The 21,632-nt window shown below is 41.1% G+C and overlaps 2 protein-coding genes across 2 annotated transcripts in view; one reads left to right on the top strand and one right to left on the bottom strand.

The window, feature by feature from the left end:
• EMC7 (ER membrane protein complex subunit 7) overlaps positions 1–3,724 on the top strand; it is a 12,429-nt gene extending 8,705 nt beyond the window's left edge. Inside the window, exons 4-5 of the mRNA XM_014847297.3 lie at positions 965–1,045; positions 3,259–3,724. Coding sequence (XP_014702783.1) covers positions 965–1,045; positions 3,259–3,411 — 234 coding nt within the window. The 3' untranslated portion in view covers positions 3,412–3,724. The remainder of the gene's footprint in view (positions 1–964; positions 1,046–3,258) is intronic.
• Positions 3,539–21,632, bottom strand: part of CHRM5 (cholinergic receptor muscarinic 5) — a 106,594-nt gene continuing 88,500 nt past the window's right edge. The window contains exon 2 of the mRNA XM_044765204.2: positions 3,539–21,632. Within this exon, the coding sequence (XP_044621139.2) occupies positions 19,952–21,550 (1,599 nt within the window). The 5' untranslated portion in view covers positions 21,551–21,632 and the 3' untranslated portion in view covers positions 3,539–19,951.

Here is a 21,632-nt window from a genome sequence, read left to right as displayed (position 1 = left end):
TATTAACCAGCCCCTATTGATGGCATGAGTAAGGTTTTTTCTCCTTTTCCCATGTAAAGTAAACAGAGAAGTTATTCTGTGGTAATTTCAGTACTTAGTATTATCATGAAGCTGATGTTACGATATCCACAAATAATAAAACACTCATAGAATACATTCTTTAGAAACAAATTGACTTTTTTTTTTTGCTGTTTTTGGAAGTTGAATTATCTTAGAATTGTCTATGGGTTGATCATATTCCTTGCTGATAGTGTTTAGATCACAAAGAGAAATGTTTGGGGGCTGTACATCCTTTGAGAGGAATAAATTACTACCTAGAAACTGCTGTCAGGCATAAAGAAGCAGAAGGGTAGAGTGGATGGGAGAAATCAGCAATGAGACTCTAAAACTTATTGAGAAATATCTTCCATGTTCTCATTTCTGAAATTCCATGGGAACATATCCAGTGCTGGAAGCTTCTAGGTCATTTTTCAAAACTGATCTGCTGTAGTAGTTGCCTAGTACTATATTGCAGGCTCTAGAGGATGTACATTAATTAGAGGGGTAATACAGCGTTTTCTCCAAGGGAACCACAAAGTCATCTGTAAAGAGAGCCCAGCTGGCCATCAGGATCACCAATCCCAGTGCCAGACTACAGATTAACAGAAGTGAATAGGTAGTTCCGTTTGCAAACTATTTGTGTTAAATAAAACTAAACTCTGCAAAATGCTAGGTGGCACAAATGTGAAGTGAGGTGTCTGTGAAGTCCAAGCGCTCATAGATAAGGCTCTTATGTACTCTACAGCAGTCAGGCATCGAGGAGCACTTTGCTGTTGACAGGGCTGATTCAGTGGAATTGAGGTAGTGGCTGCGAGTTTTATTCTATATTCAACATTTGAATCTTTAATTTTATCATTGGTTGTTAAGTGCCGATTTTGTTCTGGTAAGTGGGAAAAACAGTTTCTGAATTTGTTTGCTTCCACAGGTTATGATGATGGTTCTTCCATTATTGATATTTGTGCTTCTGCCCAAAGTGGTCAACACAAGTGATCCTGACATGAGACGGGTAAGATGATTGCCCAGGCTCTGGGTTTTTGAACTGTATTCTGATGCCTGGTCCATCCATTGTGGCTGAATGGTTTGGATTTTTTAAGCTTTATCCAAATTCTCAAGCCAAATTCATCTAGAAGTTATGTTAACACAGTATTATGTTCCTGGAATTTAATTAGTTGTTTCCATTGGACCAGATAAATTGAGTTCGTTCTACTTGATGGAAGCCTGGGTCTCTTCATATAGCTAAAACATTCTGCTGATACTAACCTTCTTTGTGCCTTACTTGTTAAATGGTTGAAATGCATAATAATCCTGGTATACCTAATCCAAATATTTTGCAAAACGATAGCTTCTTATTATCTATCTTTACTTTATAAAACTCTTTAGAGTACACATTTAGTTTGTGTGTTACAGACACGCAAAAGAAATTCAGATAGACCAAGGGAGAAAAATTGAATAGTCGCTTTCAAACACTGTATTACAAAGCCATACTGGTTTAACGAGGGGGAGTGAGGTTATCAAGTAAGATGCTTCAAGTTTAATGCCACCACTTTGTCTCTTTTAAATATTGGCTTCCATGTAAAATCTTCAGAATTTTTTAAAAAACATTATTTATTCTTCCACCCAAAAACCATCAACAAACATCTCATGAGTTTGAAGTTTTTCTGCTGTATTTAATATACTGATGTATTGACACATTATTCATCACTGAATAAATGTTTATTAATCAATTTCTAGGTTCTAGATACTGGGGATACAAAAATGAATTATATGTCATCCCTGTCATCAGCAAGCTCATAGTCCAGTAAAATGTAGAAAGTAGAATGGATTTATAAAACACTCTTCTTGCCTCAGGGGGTTTTGTGTGTGTGTGTGTATTTTAAATGGGAAATTAAGATAGACATAAAATAAATAAAAATGTTTGCTGAGGTAGTAGGTGATAAAGTTCTGTAGGAGGTAAGGTATTTATTCCAAGCTGGAATGGCAGAAAAAGCTTCATGAAACAAGACAGCTTTATGATGTTTCAAAATGTTTTATTGCTAAATTTTGACATCTTTGCTTCAGCATGGGTCAAAAAGAATACATCCTGTGGAATCCTTGTGTCTGTTAAGCCGGTTAACTCTGTGGTATCAGTAGAAGGAAACATTAGCAGTCACATTGGATTGAAAGTTCCTTCCTTGCAAAGTGCTTTGCACATAGTAAGCAGCGTAAAAAGTTGTTCATTCAAGAGCTTCAGAATTGAACAGATTCAAAGATGGAGTTGATGTATCTTTGCAGGGACTCAGGACCATGTATTTAATTCTTGATGATTAGTGCATGTTAACAAATTTATGTTTACTGTGCTGCTTTTCCTGGCCTTCTTTGTAAAAGCACTTTCTCCTTGAAAACTCGTGTGTAAATTCTACCTTTTGGAAGAAAGCCCAAGCTAATACCTAAATGGTGTTCAATTTTAAGTGATGAATAATATAGTATTTGCTGTTTTTTTCGTATCTGAACTAATACAATCTTCAGTTCACTTTTGGAATGTGGCAAAATGCAAATGAAGCAAATATTCCATTAATATTGCCAGAAGTAGAACAATACTTTGTAGATTATTGGCTTAGGAAGGAGGGAGGACAAGGCCTCAAAATAAAAGTGCTAGATCCTTATTTGGTCCTGCCAGTGACTTGTTTTGTAACATTTGTGTTGCTTGCTTTAGAAAGAGTAATTGAGGTCACCCAAGCCGTACAGTATTCATAGATTTACTACTAAGGGCCTTAGGAATCAAGTCTTGGAAATACTGCTGTTAATCTTCCAAACTTTTCCGATACCTTTCTATGTAATTAAAGATTGATATTCTGGTTATACGCATCTAAAGAAAGCATGAGTTTAAAAAAAATACTCATTAAACAATAAAAAAGCATTTTAATCAGAAAACAGAAAATAAGATGGCAGGAATATGATCACATATGTCCATTATCAGAGAAAATGCCCTTTATGAAAACATAAGCTAAATCAAACCATAGACAAAATTTATTGGACATTTACTAAGGATCAAAATGTATCATGTATAAAGGATGTGTGAAACATGGTTTCTGAAGTGCTGTCGGGTATGACATTGCACCGTTGCTCAGAACCAGCACCTTTTACTGTTCTACTCCTGTCCTTCGTGGTGGAAGTGTGAGTGGTTCAGCGGCTCAGAGGATCGCAGTGCCTGTCATGTCACTGTGCTGTGTCTTCCTGCAGGAGATGGAGCAGTCGATGAATATGCTGAATTCCAACCACGAACTGCCTGACGTTTCTGAATTTATGACAAGACTCTTCTCTTCAAAATCATCGGGCAAGTCTAGCAGCGGCAGCAGTAAAACAGGCAAAAGTGGGGCTGGCAAAAGGAGGTAGTGGGGTGGTCCGGAGATGCGTTTGCACAAACACAGCAACACTGGGTGGCATCCAAGTCTCGAGGGAAAACCATGTGAAGCAACTACTGTAACCCTGAGTCATCCTTAAAGTTGATCTCTTATAACTGTTGTGTGTGATAATTCTTCAGCACGTTTTGTACTTGGTACACACAAAAACCCAGCTTTCATCCTTTGTATGAGGTCAATATTGATGTCACTGAATTAATTACAGTGTCCTATAGAAAATGACATTAATAAATTATATAAAGTACTATACATTATGTATATTAAAATAAGTCTTAATCCAGAGATAACATCATCTTGTCATTTTTTTCCACTTAATGTTTCTTTTATTCCTGACAGTTTTCTTCTATTTTTCATTATCTGAGGCTTGAAATTGGCCTTTCCTGCTTAGAAAGAAGTGGTTGTTATTTTTAGAGCAGCATCCACCATGGTTTTTTGTGTAGCCAGACCTTTCAGACTTCTCAGCCCTGCCCTGCCATTTAACATTCCCTGATATTTCAGGTAGAACCACATATTCATTATGTAGTTTTAACTTTTATTATTACAGTTCGTTTCAGAGTATGGATGTATGAGTTAGAATAGATGTTATCGATTTTTAAATTCTGGTTACCATCTGTGGTTTCATTTTACAGTTACTGAGTATCAGCTCTGTGCTGTGATTCAAGGTAGGACACGGAGTGGGTAATATCCAGTGCCTGTCCCCAGTAAGGCTTATTATGTAGGGAGGAAGCACAAGTAATAACAGGGAGCGAATGGCCAGAGAAAGAAGTGCAGCAGTAGGAGAGCCTTCTAGAGTCTAAGGATGGAAAATCAACCTTAGAGCTCCATATTGTAATGTTGGTAGTACAGCACAGGTGGCTTTTAAATCGCCTCATCTCTCTCATCATTGGTTCTCAGAGTTGTTGGAATATAAATCACTACTTTCCAATCAGGAGTATCTCAGAAACTTTTTATTTCGGTAAGCTACAAAAATTTCGCACTTTTCTTTTGGGTTGCTTTAATGAAAGAGGAACTCTGAGGCTACAGTATTGCTTCTAGTAGAGGACTTCCATCTTTCCCGTGTTCAAGAACTCCCTTATTGCTTTCTTAAGGTTATTAAATCAGCAAAAAACAACAAAAAAAAGATTGGTTCCAAACTCTTGATTTTCCCTTTTGCAGTAGGCGCCATTGTTCATTTTGAAATGAGGTAAATAAGTTTTCTTTTAAAGAAATGTTTTGATGCAGGGCATTTTATTAACTATATCTCTGTTTGTATTACATACACTAAAGTTATAAAGCTGGTGAAGCTATGAATGATGAAGGCGGATAAACTGGTTTAATGGTAGAACTAGATCTTTTAAAATAGAGTACTTTATTGCAAATAACTAAAATATTGAAGCACTAGTTGAATGAACGTTGTAAGTCAAAAATGACAGAATATAGTAACAGTCATAGTTGCATGACCAGAAATCCTGTTGAAAATTTCAAAATCTGAATTGTCAAAATTTGCACACGAAATACCTAATGACTAAGAAATTAGAAAGCACTTCCAAGGAAATTATCATTTCATTTGCTAATAAGAAACTGTGGTTATTTTACATAAATTCTAACACCATCTGAATATGATATATATATCCCTTATTATATTACAGAATGTTAATACATCAATTGCATTTGAAAAATCTTATCTTTGCACAGAACCTTCATCAAATCTTAGTGTGCTTACAAGTGCGGAAATGATGTATTTTATTAGATAATATGGGGTTCTGTGCAGAGAGCCTCTGTTTAGCTGCTAACTTGCTTTGTGACTTTGGGTAAGTCACTTTCCCTTCTTTGGACTCTGTCTTGTTCATTGTTGTATTTCCAGCATTGAGCATGTAGGCACACAATAAATGTTTGTTGAATGAATAAATAAATGAGCCTGAAGTTTCCTCATGTGTAAATTGAGGGATTTGGATTAGACCTGTAAATTCCTTTTCAGATCTAAAATTCTGTTATAATTTTAACCCAGTCCTAATATTTCCTATCCTTAAGAATCACATGATCAGTGCCAACTTTTTCTTTTTTTCACATACTTGGGTTCTTTCTGCTGTTCCCCATTTGGAGACAAAGTATTGTTTTGCTCTTTAGGGCCATGCTTAGCTTCAGTTTACTTGTGTCTCCTGTTAAATGTAAGTTTTGTATTTTAAATTTTTTCACGTCTACTAAACTAAACCTGAGTAGTGACTTTGTGCAAAACAAATCTTGTTGCCCATTCTTGCCAGGAAGTCCTAAGCGTCCAGGACAACTTCTTTAGGGTGGATCCATAGCTCCCAAGTTTTCAAGCAGTGTTTTAGGAGTCAAACCTCAGGACTCACCTTGAGTCTGGTTAACATTTTGGAAAGATTCAGCATTTTACCTAACCTTCCCAGGGTAGTAAAGGATCTTCTCATTTTTCCCTTATGTTTCTTCCGACAGGAGGGAAGAAGCAACCATTTGGCATGCTTTTCAGTTGGAAGGGCTTCTAGGTCCTGTTGAGCAATGTCAATAATGCTAAAGGAGAGCTTTTCATTTAAGTAGTCATTCAGACTTTGAGGAAGTTTGGGATTTTCACAGTACTCTACTGAAAATATTTTTATTAAACATCTTAAAAAATTAAAACAACTATTTTCATTTCTATTTATTGCCTTCCAGGTCACATATAGACATATTTTGCACAGTTAGAATCATGTATGTACCATTTTGCATTTAGATCCAACAAAAATTCTGCTAAGCACTAGTCTCAGAACACAGTAGAAGTTGGTGGCCAGGTCCTTTAGTTCAGTTCAAAGAGTGTGTCAAGACAGGGCCTAGTTGTGCTGTGCTCTTCTTTTAGCATTTTAGGTGTGACTGTTGTCATCAGAGCCAATTATTTTTTAATTTGTGTGGTATATAAGCATATCCAGTTGGTAAAAGTGTTTGTATTATTCAGGAGAACTTGAAGATAGGTTTTGAAAAATTCAGATGTTGCCTATAAATTATGAACATTGTTTTAATATCCTTGAAAAAAAGATGATGAAATACTAAAAGAGCTATTTGAGAAAAAATCGCCCCCCACCCCCCAAATAGCACCAAATATTAGCTTCTCTCTTTTCCCACAGCAAGACAACTTTATTATGGGAGCATAGGGGAGCTGAAGCCTTTCACAGTGGCTACAGTCTGGTAGGATTGAGCCAGCCTGAGCAACTTGAGAAGAGGGAGGAGTAAATTAATAAGGTCAAGTAGTAAACAGGAATAATGAGCAGAACCATAAAAACTAGCTGTGCACAGCTTTTCTAGTAGAAAACTTTTGACGAGTTATTTAATTCCACTAAAATGTAATAAACTAGTAATTAGTGAAGATTCACATCTGTACTTCCTCAGGTAATTTTGAAATCAAGTTTTCCATATATATGAATGTAAATAATTTATTCTACTTACTTTTAATGAGCTCCTACTACACAATTTAGATATTTAAAAAATTTTATTTTTCTCCCCAACCCCCCCCCCAGTACATAGTTGTATATTTTTAATTGTGGTTCCTTCTAGTTGTGGCATGTGGGACGCTGTCTTAGCATGGCTTGATGACCAGTGCCATGTCTGTGCCCAGGATCCGAACTGGTGAAACCCTAGGCCACCAAAGTGGAGCACACGAACTCAACCACTCGGCCGTGGGGCTGACCCCAACAATTTGGATATTTTAAAACATGTATATATATATATTTTTTTTTCTGAGGAAGATTAGCCCTGGACTAACATATGTGCCAGTCTTCTTCCACTTTATATGTGGGTCACTGCCACAGCATGGCTGATGAGTGGTATAGGTCCATGCCTGGGATCTGAACCCACAAACCCAGGCCACTGAAGCAGAGTGCTCTGGAGCACGCTGAGCCCAACAACTATGTCACGGGGCTGCCCCCTAAAATATATTTTTAAATAACTATAGTAAAAAAAATTGGAAATATTTAGAATTAAATGATCATGAAAATTTGGTATGAAGACTAAGAAATGGAATCATTCTAGAAATGTTATGAGATGATTCATAAAGGATCATGAGAAGATGTATAAGGAAAGCTTCTGCAATAACTACTATCATGGAATCCTGTGCATTACACACAAGAAAGAAGGAAAAATACTGTTTCGTGTTTGTCTCTCCATAGTTCTGGGTGGACCTGCCTTCCCACGCACAGCTGGTTGGACTGAGGGTGGGACATGAGCGGTTCGTTGGGTGGCACTGGAAGAGAAGGCAGTAAGTTGATCCTGAGCCACAGGTAAGCTTAATTAACAGGGGAATCTACTAGTCTAAAGAATCTGTCCAGCAAAGAGAGTATAGCAAATAGCCAGGTGAGAGAGACCATGGTGACCCCAGAGAGTGGTGGAGAGAGTAGCTGCCGGATAACCTCCCAAATCCAAGGAGGCTCAGCTGCTCTTCTTGCAGTGGAGTCTGTGAAAGCCTCTTGAATCCCTTCCCCCACCATGTCCACCCTAACCCCTTACTTGTCATCCGTTCTGACTAGGAGAGTACGGTGTCCAGTTTGATCCTCTATAATGAGACACACAGAGAAGATGTAGAGAAAAGCTGCCAGTGATTAATATTCATGTTTTTCTATACAAATGATTTTACTGACCTCAGGACTATATTTTTTAGATATAATTTAGGAAGGATTAAAGGGTCTGTAATTTTTACAGTTTAGTAAAGAGAATGCTGAGGGGATTTTTCAAATGCTTGATAATCCTTTTAAAGCAAATTCTGATCAGCTGTGTACCACTCCATGAAGTCTGAGAAAGGAAATGGACTTAAATTGCAGCAGAAGGAATTCGTTTGCTGTGAAGAGGAATTTTTTGGCACGGTAAACAAAACTGAAATGCTAGTGACTATGGGGTTTGCTTTTCTTGAAGTTCCTAAAAAATTGGACAAAAAAATCACCTGTTAGGATGATTTATAGGTACACCTACCTGATGGTCTCTTAAATTTCCTTCTATCCCAAAAAGTAAATTATTTTATTCCCAGAATGTGAGGAATGGTAGGATCCATACTTTCTGGAGGAGGAAATGAGATATATCAACAAAATTCGTCTGTGGGGAAGGGCAGAAGAAAATCTCAACTTTGACAATAAGAGATTTCCTTCCTTTAATGCACATCTGTTGAGTTGTCATCTATCTTACCCCTTGGTAACTGGTTCTCCCCTGAGGAGTGGGTGCAACCCAAAGAACTGTTCTCTCCGCAGCTGTATTTCTGGAATGTGGCCCACTACTGTTCCAGAAATGGGCATCTAACCCAGGTTAGGCCAAAGGCTGCTCCTTGGGAATTTGAAATTAAAACTGAGGGACTGAAGGAATAGATTACATATAAACTTGCAAGATGTGCATGGCTATACAGTCTATCATGCACACTACAAAAAAGGAGAAAACAGGTTCCAGAGAGAAAATATAGAATGAAGCAGATGCATAGAGAGGAGCTGAAATGGAAGATGAGTTTTGAGACTGTACTTTCCTTCAAATCCTTCCCTGAGGTGGCTGCCTTCTTGCCCTTGGGTTCCATGGAGCATTGCTGTATGCTGTGGTATAGTGTTTATGTGTTTTACTTAAACTAGCTGCACTAGGATTCTGTCACTTGAATCCAAGAGTCCACACTTTTCCAGAACTGACCAAAATGACCTCCAGCCTGCTGAAAGCCCTCTCCTTTTCTCTCAGTCACTGCAAAATTGGCTCTGTTGCCTCCATCTTGAATGAATGGGTCAGAAGGAACTCTCTGACTAAGGGAGAGATTGGGTGAACACATGTCCTGGCTCCATCACTTACTAACTGTAGGATCTTGGGAAAGTTGCTTAACCTTTCTGAGCCTCAGTTTCATCATGTGTAAAATGGATCACAGAGTCATCTGTAAAATGGGAAATATCTACTTCCTAAGTAGAACTGTTTAGAACACTTTACATGTATTATCTCGTTTGATATTTGTACTAACCCTAAGCATGTAAGTCCTCAGTAAAAGTTTATAATTATTGTCTTATTTTTCAGATGAGGAAATAGAGGTTAAAATTTTCCCAAGCTCACCAGTTGGTAACCTAGAGCAAATCCTGTTAACTGCTTCCTATAGTACTGCTCTCACAAGCTAAAATTAAAAAACTAAACATTCACATACCCATGATCAACACATAGCCATACGTTTATTCCAGCTTGCCCACCTTCTGTCTACCTCGAGTGGCAAGACCTAGGGACTTGCTTCTCTCCTTCCAAGTACTCCTCAGAGAGAAGGGGTGAGGTACTCAGGAGAAATTGGCTTCGAAAAAAAGCAGTTCTAGACCTAGTTTCTGGTGCCTGGAACTTCAGACACTGTTGACCTAAAGATCTTTCTAAAAAGCGAATCTGGTGGGGTCACTCCGCTATTAGAACCTTTTGTAGACCCTCTTTAGACTCTCAAGATAAACCCCCTGACCACGGTCCCTCCAGACTAACTTCTTGCCACTTCTCCCCACATACATCTGGAATTTTTCTCATTTCCCCACTTTAAGCTCTATATGTGTGCTCACCTCTGGGCCTTTTCAGTTATTTCTTCCTCTCAATTCTCTATCCCGCTCCTATCCCTGCATCTTCTTCAGGACTTAGTGTAGAAATTGCCTTCAGACAGAAATCCTTCCAGCGCCCACAAGGTTTGGATAGAGCCTCTTCTTTGTCCCCTTTCATGCCTATGCTTATGTCACCATAGCACATCATTTTATCGGATTACCTGTTTGCTTCTCTGACTTCCCTCCCTGGACCCTAAGCTGCCTGGACTGTAGGGTACTAATAATACAACAGTCCTGTCTTCAAGGAAGGGTAGGAGGAATCTTAATTTCTCCACTAAAGCAGTTTGGAGGTGGCTGCCTCATAGAGCTTCATCAGGTATTGTTGGGATGCCGTCTCAAACCATTAGACCAAGATAGAGATCAGAGACTCCTGGTGAATTCACTTCTACTTCTCAAGGAACCACAAAGATACTAACCATGCCAGAAAAAAAAAAAAGAAGCCCAACAAAACCCAGGAACTTTGCCTTGCAACTATCTCCTATCTCAGCTATGCACACACTTATTTTGTAAAGAATACATTATGAAACACCTATACTGTTGTATGTGCCAAGGGCTGTTAGGTAAGGGATACGATGATGAGCAAAATAGCCTGAACTCTGGTTTCAGAGCTTAGAGTTTAGGGGCAGAAGTAGATATTAATCAGCTAAACACATACACATGTGTAATGAGAACCTTGATAGGTACTCCAAGGGAGTCCTAGTTGCTGTAAAAGCTCATAACAAGGAAACCTGGATGAGAGGGGAGAGGGCAAGTGTAGGACACTTCCCTGAGAAAGTGACCCGTGGGGAAGGTGAAAGACTATATGGGGATTAACTAGGCTGGGGCTGAGAAGAGATAAGAGTGAGGAGCTTCCTAGTTGGAGCTGAGGTGGGAGGGAGGTCGGCTCCTGACGGAACTGGAAGAAAGCTAAGGGCTGGAGCACTTCCAGAAAGGGGAGAGTACCTGGAGAGGTAGGCAGAGGCCGCCTGGATGCACTACAGGCCTGAATTCACCGTATCTTCCCAAGGACACACCTTGCTCCTCTCAGGACAGATCCTAAGGGAAAGCCCTGTGTGTGGAGTTCCGTGGTCACCTGGCTGTGACCCACTACTGATAACCAGTTGCTGAGCAAACTCATATTATTTTTCAAAAAAAAAGAAAAGAAAACCATTGCCAAAAAGCCTAGAATCTTTAGTAGAAATGTCAGGGTACCAGAAACTGAGATAATACGTTAATTGGAAGAAAACCAAGCCTTGACTTCCCTCCTGCCTTGCTCCCTGCCCACCTCTGGCCCAACTTCAAATCTTTAAATGATGTGACCTCACAGAAGTCCGTTAAAGATGGCATAAAGACAGCTTCTCTTTCCCTTTGAAGCTGGTGGGGGTGGGTTCTGCACGGCCTCTCAGAGGGCTCTTAGCCCTCCCACCCTGAACTAGCTGCTCCCACCTTGAAATTGAGGCTCTTTTCTGTCCTTGCTGCTTCAAGCTGTATGTGTGTAAACATGTGTGCTTGTATATATTTGACCCTGAACGTGTCCTTGGAGGATCCTACTGACAACTCTAATTTCTGCATTCCTACCTGACTTCTACCCTTGAGAAGGAGTTGGATTATGGAATAGGAAGGTTGGGCTATATCCAGACAGAGCAAGACTCCTTTCTGAAAGGCATAGTATCTTGGCGTGTAGCCCAGGAACTGGGAAGCAAACTGGAAAAAAAGAGCAGAGGACTGTGCTCATGAGAGCTTCTAAGTGGAATGTTGGATGTAATCCACACTCATCTTGTCACTCTTCACTCACCCTCTCTCTTCAATCACATAAGCATTCTACCACTCGCAGTTCAGACTTCAGTACTAGTTTCCCCCTCTGCACCAAAGTACGGGGAAGAAAGAGAAGGGAAATGTTTGTGCCTGGGGAAGAGGAGAGCCTTCTGCCATCACTAGAGTGATTCTCTTCGTCCTGTCCCTTTCTCTGCTGGTCTATGTTCTTGGAGGTCAGGGACAATGTCTTATTCCCATCTGAATCCCCAAGGTTCCCACATAGATCGATAATTACTTGCTGAACAAATGAGTAACCAAACAAAGGAGTAATCAGGTTGCCTGGATGGTGGTTCTTGGATCTAAGAAGATGGTGAAGGAAAGGGTGTAAAGCTTTGGGGCATTCGGAGAAGGTGGCTCCAGTGACAAGTAGAGGAAAGAAAAAAATTATTGTGAGTGAAAATGAAACAAACGTTACTGGTTTTGAATAGAACGTATTTACTGTGAAGATAAAACCCAAGTACTTTCCTTATCACTTTTAAGAAATTGGTCAGGATCAAGTTAATGATTCATTCTTCCTGGTTATAGATAATAAATAGCCGAAGGTCTTTATTTTGTCCTCTTCTGAGATTTTATCCCACAGGGCCCCAGAGAGGTGATGCTGGGAATTTAGGAAGGAAACTTTCCCTTGAAGAATTTCCGAGTTGCACTCTCAGAGAGCATACTCTTAGCTAGGCTTAAGGCCTCTGGGCCTAAAGCCTCCAGAGGTGCCCCTTGCACACATAGGAGGAGTTTTCAAAATCTGGTTCCATTCCTTTAGTTTCCTGTGTTTTTCAGGCCAGGAGAGCAGAGGGAAACTTGCATTAGAAAAATACTAGGTAGCTGTTCTGTGCAGTCAAGACTGCCCTGTCCTGCCAGCTCTCTGTGATGGAGTTGAGGACCCCGCATATCTTCTCAGTGGTGGCTCTGAAACCCTTCCCATTTGATACTACCCAGCATTGGTCTACAGTTTATACCTCTATAAAATAGGATAGTATTTTTCTTGCTCAGTAATTGTTTCGGGTTGAATTGTGCCCTCAAAAATGTTTTAGAATCCTAACTCCCAGGACCTCAGAATGTGACCTTATTTGGAAATGGGGTCTTTATAGAGGTAATCAAGTTATAATGAGGTCATTAGGGTGACCTAGTCTAACATGACTGGTGTCTTTATGAAAGAGGAAAATTTGGACACAGAGACAGACATTCACAGAGGGAAGATGACATGAAGACACAAGGAAAAGTCAGCTATCTACAAGCCAAGGATGCTTGAGGCTAGCAGGAGCTAGGAGAGAGGCCTGGAATAGATCCTTCCCCAGCGCCTTCAGAGGAAGCAAGGCCCCTCTGACACCTGGATACTGGGCTTCAGCCTCCAGAACTGTGAGACGGCACATTTCCGTTATTCTAAGCCACCCCGTTTGTGGTACTGTGTATGGCAGCCCTAGGATCAACTACAGTTACTTTTTAAATTAGATTTTATAAGTCTTTAAAAAATATATTCCTCCAGACAAGAGGGCAATAATCCCTGTAGATTAAGCTGTATTGGGTACATCTAACTGAGATGAAAAAGGACAGAAGTAATCTCTTTCTAATCTACGTATCTACGTTAGTCGTGGATAGGAGTGCCTCATGTTAATTGAAGCCTTATGATTTTCTGCTTTTGGAGAGCTTTGGTGGCCAGATATTTTCTGCAAGATATGAACATGAGGATTGCCGAACGGCTCTGTGAGTTTTAAAAAGTGTATATCTGTACGTAGAAAAGAAGACTACAAGAATCTACACAGATGTTTAGCAGAGGTTATCTCTGAGTGGTAGAATTACTGGTATTTTGTTATTTGCTTATTTATTTTCCAAGTTTTTCAAGAAAATATGTATTAATACATATATATTCTATGTTATAAAATGTATTATAGAGGCTATAAAACAAACCTAATATAGTTGTTTGTTTCTAGCTCTCCTGGATAGGCCCTACTTCTGGGTACAAAGAACTTGTCAAAAGATTTTCAGCGATGGTGATCTGATTTTTCAGTGAGAAGAGGGGTCCTCCAAATTCCAGGTTAAATCTATTTTGTCTTTCCCTCTTTGCCGTCTTCCAGCCTGTGGTGTTTTCGATTGCAGTCTACTCTGTGGTACAGTCGGGGGACTGGGCTGTGGTTAGTACATCGTGGTCAGTAGCTTATGTATTTTGATTGAAAGTGGCTGGACTATAAGCCTAACTTTGGATATATGCGAGACTACTAAAAATAAGCACCAGCTCCCCAGCCAGTGATATTGGAGATAAGTGGGTTGAGTATGAGCTGCTCTTTGTTGAAAGTAAGAATGCCCCTTCATTTAGGACACCACTGCAGATGCATTTATGCAAGATAACTTCTCTAGAAAATCACTGCCAATGATTGGGAAATAAAACTGGAGAACTGCTCTTAACAGGAGCATAAGGGCATTTGTGGAGGCATCTGATGGTATGAGGCTATTCAAGGGCCATATAAAATAAGAAGATTAGGACTTTTTGGACAAATAGATTGCCATAAGGCACACTCATGTAGACAAGTCTAGATGATGGGCAAGCCAGAATAGAGCTAGGCTGTGGCTTTTTTTTGCCTAATCACAGATAAATTTAAGGCTGTAGTTTGCCCACCCCACCCCACACACATTAATTCATCAAGGGAGCTGGGGGACAGTGCAGTTCATTGGGAGGAGAATTTACCTTGCTGATTGTGTCCTCTTTGACTTTAATATGAATATTTAAGTGTCAGTTTTTTGCCTATTATTACTTAATGTCTCCAGAGTTGTTCAACTTGTTCTACTTGGTGTCCTCATTAACAGAAGCAATTACTGAACATAGTAATTTGACTATTTCCCTTCAGTCTTAAGACAAAAGAACTGTAAACAAATCATGGATCTTTACTAAAAGGTTGCTTTTTCACAGTGATATGGATGTTGCAATTCTGAAACTATTGAAGGATTCAGCAAATTGAGCAAATAGCAATTGATGATTCTCACTTTTGGAGAAGGCAGATGCAAATATGGAATGGGAAGAATGGTAAAGCACCCAAGAGGGAGTTAAGGTCAAGCTCAAAGCCACTTGTAAAGCAAACTCAATAAATACAGGAATTTCAGCTGTCTTGCTAATTATGCAATCCTGTTGTATAGGATTGGAATTGCAGATGACCATAAGGACGTATCGTTTTTAATGAGTATACACATGTACATATTTCTTAGTTCCATCCACTGAAAAGGCCTGATAGCAGTGAGTATATCCTGAATCCAGATCTGAGTAGGGTTCCATTCTCTACTTAATTAAACCAGGGCTCCTTGAAGAAATGGCTGATTACTGGGCTGGGGTAGGGAGAGTAAAGATGAGCCTGGAACATCTTGTTGTACCAGAAAGTAAGAGAGTGTTCACAACATGTTCTGGATATGTCAAAGGGTCACAGGGGTCAATTCGAAGGGGCTCTCACTGCCTAAATTTGTGACAATTTGAGCATTGACATAATGACAGTAATGGATTTAAAGCAATTACTAAAATAAGAGTTCATGAGTCCATAATGATAATAAATAGGTACATAAATAAATATAAAGAAGGAAAAAAACTTCCTTACAGTTGAATGCCAACCAATTGGCAATCATCATAGTAATAACTTATTTGAGTGAGAATAATAAATAGATGCTACAATTATTGAATGAAAACCTGATGTCCCACAGGAAATTTACATAGGCTCAAAGTCTCTTTCCTAAAATTATTAATGGCAAAGGGAAAAACAGTAAATTTATAGTTGAGAAACCTGGGTGGGAGGTGGGGGCAGCATTTTAACCAACTGACCAATGTCAAGATCACCAATAATGGGATAAAACATCATGTCCTCTTGATGTGATATACCGAGGACACAATATCACATTTGTGATATTCCTGCCCAAATCAAATCAAACAAACAAATTAAACTGAATCTAATGAGGAAATGTCAGACAAATCCAAACTGATGAAAATTATTTTTTTAAATTGGATGGAATGTACTTTTAAGAAATGACCATGTCATGAAAGACAAAGGAAAGCTGAGGACCCCTTCCTGATTAAAGGAGTCTAAAGAGACATGACAACTAAATGCAATGTGTGATCCTGGATTAGATCCTGAACTGGAAAAGAAGTTTTTATGGTGAACATCATTTGGACAACTGGTAAAATTTGAGTATGGACTATATGACATAATTGTGTAATTACGTATTACATAATAATATTGTAGCAATGTCAAATTTCCTGATGTTTATATTTATTATTGTGGTTATGCAAGATAATCTCCTTGTTCTTAAGAAATACCCACTGAATTTTTTAGTGGTCAATGGATACGTTGTCTGCAACTTACTCCAAATGGTTGAGAAAAAATATGTGTGTGGGTACACACACACAGGCACATGCACACACACAGAGCACAAATGTGGCAAAATGTTAACAACTGGGGAATGTGGGTGAAGGACATAGGAGTTCTTTATACTATTCTTGCAGCTTTTCTCTAAGTTTAAAATTATTTTTTAAAAAAGTTTTGTTTCTGGCCAGCCCAGTGGCATAGTGGTTAAATTCACATGCTCCGCTTCAGCAGCCTGGGGTTCGTGAGTTTGGATCCCGGGCACGGACCTACACACTGCTCATCAAGCCATGCTGTGGCACGTTCCACGTAGAAAACAGAGGAAGATTGGCACAGATGTTAACTCAGGGACAGTCTTCCTCAAGCAAAAAGAGGAAGATTGGCAACAGATGTTAACTCAGAGGCAACCTCCCTCCCCCAAAAAAAGAAAGTTTTATTTTGTTAAAATTTTTTTCTGGCTCCTTCCCTGATACTTAAAAAACTTATTTCTCTTCCCCCTCCCACTGACAGTCTGGATTCCTTATTGGGCAAAGATTTCGAACTTTACTGATGAAATGGCATGGGGGAGATGGAAACTAGTGTCACTTAAAATGAGAATGAAATGACTGGGACCCCAGCTCCTTGAGCGAGTGAAGAGGAAATGCTGCTGTTCTGTTTTGTTGCAGGGTCTGCACTGGCTAAAGGGCCATGGTTTGAGGTCTTCCTGCTTCCCTTGTCCTGGAGGGAATCGGAATCATTTTAGCTGAGAATCTTGTCATTGTTATTTCATCTTAATTTAGTTACTGGTAACTGAGAGGAAAGGGAAGTCACGAGGGTAGGAAGAGGGATGTGTATCTATATTGGGTATCAACTCTCCCTTCTTAAGAGGCCAGGGCATGTAAATGTGCTTGGGATCTCCAATATAGCTGGATCTATCAAGCTAACCTGAAACCATTTTCTTATTTAAACACTTTGCATTGGACTACTATGTGGTTAAATTTCTTTAATACCCAGAACAACGCTCGAATGATACAGAAAAGCAGCCCAGTCCCCACATCCTTTGCTGTAATTCCAGTATTTACAGTAAACAATTGGATATTCCAATCCAGAGATTAGATACAGATTTCACAATCACAAAGAGCCGAACATCAATATCTCCCTCAAAGGACATTCACCAAAGGAGCAAAGCGGGGCCAGGAATATTGACAAAATGCTTCAACCAAAAATGGTACTGGAAACAGATTCCTCGAAAAGCCATCAAATTCACAGGCATGGAGAAACAAACCACAGTGTTAGCAACATAGCAGCATCCAATAGGTAACTAGTCAAAGCTGTACATAGTTTACCGTAGACAGAGCTCGGGAGACAGGGGGCACAGAAGGCTTAAGATTTGAAGTCGGCCCATGCCCACCAACCCACCCGCCAGGTCCCTGTAGTTTACAGTTGGATCTGTTCATTCTGAGGACCCCACCAGAGGCCCTACTGTAAAGAAGTCTAGTTTCCGCTAGTAGTTTGAGGCATTTTTTCGTCTGTGTCAAGGAGGGTAAGTAGTCTGCAAAACAGGCTGCCTCCCACTTGGAATGATAAAGAAGGAAGCATGGGCCTCTCAACTAATTTCACATAAGGTAAACAAAAAAGGCTAAGTCCTAGGCAGTTGTGAAATGTGAGAAGTCTGCCCCAGCAGCCTCCTACTGCCCCCCACCCCAGTTCTGCCTTATTTTGTTTGAATTAGCTTATTTCTCTCTCCACCGTGAACAGTAAATATCCAATACGGGCTTAAAGTGCTGTTCTCTTGCAGGGATTTTCATTTTTGTTAGGAATCAAAGCCCTAGACTCAAAGAATCAACTGTTTATCTAGACTGGCTGAGCAGGTTTGCTGAAGAAGTCACGCCCTGTTGGCATCATGTAGGCCTGGGAGCCTCTGTCCTGGAGAACTGAGCCAATTAATTAATATTCTCTACCACATTCTTGGCGAGTGTCAACCTGCCCTTCTCAAAGGCTCAGCAGCTACGTGGCTTCTGAGATGTTTCATTGCAACATCAAGTCCCTGCAGGGCTGGAGGAGAGGCCTGCGTTTCTACTGCCCGGAGCCTCGATGGGACTTGGGGTGAGAGGCGGACTCGCTCCTCAGTGGCAGGGTGAAGCTCTCCTGTACTCGAGTGCATACCTAATTCCCAGGACAACCAACCCAGGGCTTTCTATATCCCCTTAGCAAATGAGGCTGAAAGAGAACTGGCCTACGTGAAGTGAGCGGTCTGGAGACTTTTAAACACTACTGCAGATGTCATCAACAGGCTGTCTGACGGGGGTGCTTCATCTCTAAATCCTCACTGTGTATGGCACTGCTGCTTTCTTTGTGGATCTTCCATTAACTTTATGCACTCTTTTATACTTTCAGTATCTTGCACTTTGGGTTATTTTCAGAATTATCAAAGAGACCGGTTCAGTTTATTTATATACACAGAGATTTCAATTAAATTTGGTTTGCAACAGTTCTGCTACTCTAATGTATGCTGAAAACTTTTATTTTTATACATTATTGTGGCCTACATTTTGTTTTTAAAGATGAGGCTTTCATTTTGGATGACCATAGCCAGCTTTACTGGACCTCAACTTTACTTTTCTGGGCCTTTCATCTTTGACCGTGAATTTGGAGAGAAACGAATACATAATTCATTTCCGAGCCATGATTTAAAGGACCTATAAAAAAAAAAATGAAGCCTTTCCCCCACTGTCCCTCAATTAGTACTTCTGGCTGGAGGCAGCACATTGACCCGCTTGTGCCTGGGTGTGAATTGGGGTCTGGATGAAGGAAACTGGGGCCTGCACAAGGGCCCTGGAGGAAGTTCCAAAGCTGGAGTGAAACCAAATCCGTTTTCCACATGTTGCCTCAGGTTGCCTTGTGAAGAGATGAGAAAGTAAGAGCTCTGAAAACAGTTTAAGAGAACCGCGATGAACTAGCCTGGAGAAGAGCTTTCCCCACTGAAGGACTGTTTTACAACTAGTCTTCCTAAGAACGGAGCGTGGATAAATGGGTTCAAATGGGCACAAAATGGAATAATCAATATTGGTTTAGATAAAAGGAAAAAATTCCCACTAGTAAAAGCTAAAATAACTGGCTGTGGAGACTTGATCATCATTCTTAGCAGAATAGAGACCCCTCTCCAGGACTGGGTATGACCAGGTTTCAGTGTCCTTCCAGACCCAGGATTCTGGGAGGAAGGATGCTTCCTTGAGGACCAGCATGATTTTAGGGGGTTGCAGGAATTGACATTGGTTGTGAAAGGGAAGAGCAAGAGCTTTGCTCAGATGTAGGGACAGGAAAACATACCACAGTACAGTGGACGTAATAGCTGCATAATAAATACTGATCAGTTTATAAAGAAATAGAGCCTTAGAAGCGAGTTGAATGCCACGCGTGTTAACAAATGACACTGACTTACAGTCCCCCGGTTCTCGGTGGTGTGAGACAACTTCATAGATACAGACATATTGCACAAAATTCCATGGCAGGTTGCCCCAGGGGGAGGTTTCCAGCCAGTTCCTGCTGCTCCTCACAGAAGGGTAGATGAAAGCTCGGTCTGTCAGTGCCCACTGAGATCCAGCAGTCTCCTCTCGTGCAGGGCCATGAGTCTGTCTCTTTAGTTCAATGGCAGACTCCAGTGGCATCAGGTGACCTTGGTCATAGACAAAAATTATTCAGTATGGCAGCAATCGTGGCAGCCATGACTCCTTCCTTTTGGCGACAGACCTCGAGCCTTTACAGGGGCTCAAAATAACAGGTGTCTTTTTTGAAGATAAGCCAGAATCAGCTTACCCATCCTCAGAGGAACTTGAACATGGGCATTCCTGTGAGGGGACTTGTAAACTTTTCACGGGAGCTTGCTGTTCCCCTGCCAGTACAACTTCTCTTCCACTTTTTTCTTTTTCCATTGGCAGAGAAGCAGCATCTTAAAGGTCTTCCTGAAGGTTCTGTTGCAGAGGGCATAACAAATGGGGTTGACAGTGCTATTAACATAGCACAACCAGTAGCCCAGGTGCCACAGGGTGACTGGGACACACTTGTCGCAGAAAGTGGAAACCAGGACCATGATGTTATAAGGGGTCCACGTGATGATGAAGGCCAGGAGGATGGCACTCAAGGTCTGGGCTGCTTTCCTCTCCTTGACAAGGACCATTCTTTTTCGTTTGGTCATTTGATGGCTGAGGTTAGGGTCAAGGCCTTTTGTTGAAGGGCCCTTGGATACTGGGAAGGAGCAGGGCATGATTTTCACTTTGTGACAGCCATTGTTGGTCTCCTGAGTCCCATCAGCTTTTACCACCAATCGGAACTTATAGGCCACACATTTTTGACTCTTGGGTCTATGAGCAGCAGCTGGAGACAGGAGGTATTTTTGGGTGTCATAGTCATTTTTTTCAGTTTGAGCTTTCACAAAAGTTTCCTTGGTCTCTTCAGCACTGAATTCTTCCCTTGGGTTTTCCTTGGGCTGACTCTTGTAGACCACTTGGAAGACAGGGTCAGTAGTGGGCTTGTCCTCATCCTCTGAGGAGGGGTAGCTGCTACAGGTAGTGAGCTGCTCGGCTTTGGCCCACTCGGTGCTTGGGCCAGTGGCTTGGGATGGCTTCCCAGTGGTGGAGGTGCTCCTGCGGGAGGATGACCAGGAGGCTTGGTTCCTTTCCCTCTGGACCAGTGTGGGGCGAGGGCAGCTAAAGCAGGACCTGAGCAGAGCCTTGTGAGCTGGCTTTCTCTTGTCAGCTTCAGCGGCGGAGTCAGAGCCCTGGAGGTCAGCCAGGTCCTTGGTTCGCTTCTCTGTTTCCCGGTAGATTCGGCAGTAGATGATGGTCATGACAGAGACAGGGATGTAGAAGGCAGCAATGGCAGTGCCAAAAGTGATGGTGGGCTCAGAGAGGAACTGGATCTGGCACTCATCTGGTGGTACCGTCCGCTCTCCAACCAAGTACTGCCAGCAGAGGATTGCTGGTGCCCAGAGGATGAAGGAGATCAGCCAGGCCAAGCCAATCATGATGCCAGCCCTTTTTGGGGTACGCTTGGCCCGATATGTCAGGGGTCTTGTGATAGAAAAGTAACGGTCAAAACTGATCACCAGAAGGTTCATGACGGAAGCATTGCTAGCCACATAGTCCAGCGCAAGCCAAAGGTCACAAGCCAGACTCCCAAGGGCCCAGCGCCCCATGAGGATGTAGGTGGTGTAGAGGTTCATGGAGAAGATCCCAATGATGAGATCTGCACAGGCTAAGCTGAGCAGGTAGTAGTTGTTAACAGTCTTTAGCTGACTATTGACTTTGAAGGAGATCATGACTAAGACGTTGCCCACAATGGTGATCAGGCTTACCATAGCAGTCACAGCTGCGATGGTGATGACTTCCCACAACCCATGGCGTTCCAAAGGCTGGTGCTTTACCAGGGTGCCATTGACAGTGGTGGCATTGTGGTATGATTCCCCTTCCATCCTGGTCCAAGAATTTACATTAGGATTAAGTCTTAGGTTCTAGACGGTTCTCTTTTCTGCCTCACCTCTTCTTGGCCAACAT

The sequence above is a fragment of the Equus asinus genome, chromosome 2 (genome assembly GCF_041296235.1).
Source record: "Equus asinus isolate D_3611 breed Donkey chromosome 2, EquAss-T2T_v2, whole genome shotgun sequence".
NCBI lineage: Eukaryota > Metazoa > Chordata > Mammalia > Perissodactyla > Equidae > Equus > Equus asinus.
Note: the sequence above shows the minus strand (reverse complement) of the source record. Positions and strands in the feature narration are given on the sequence as shown.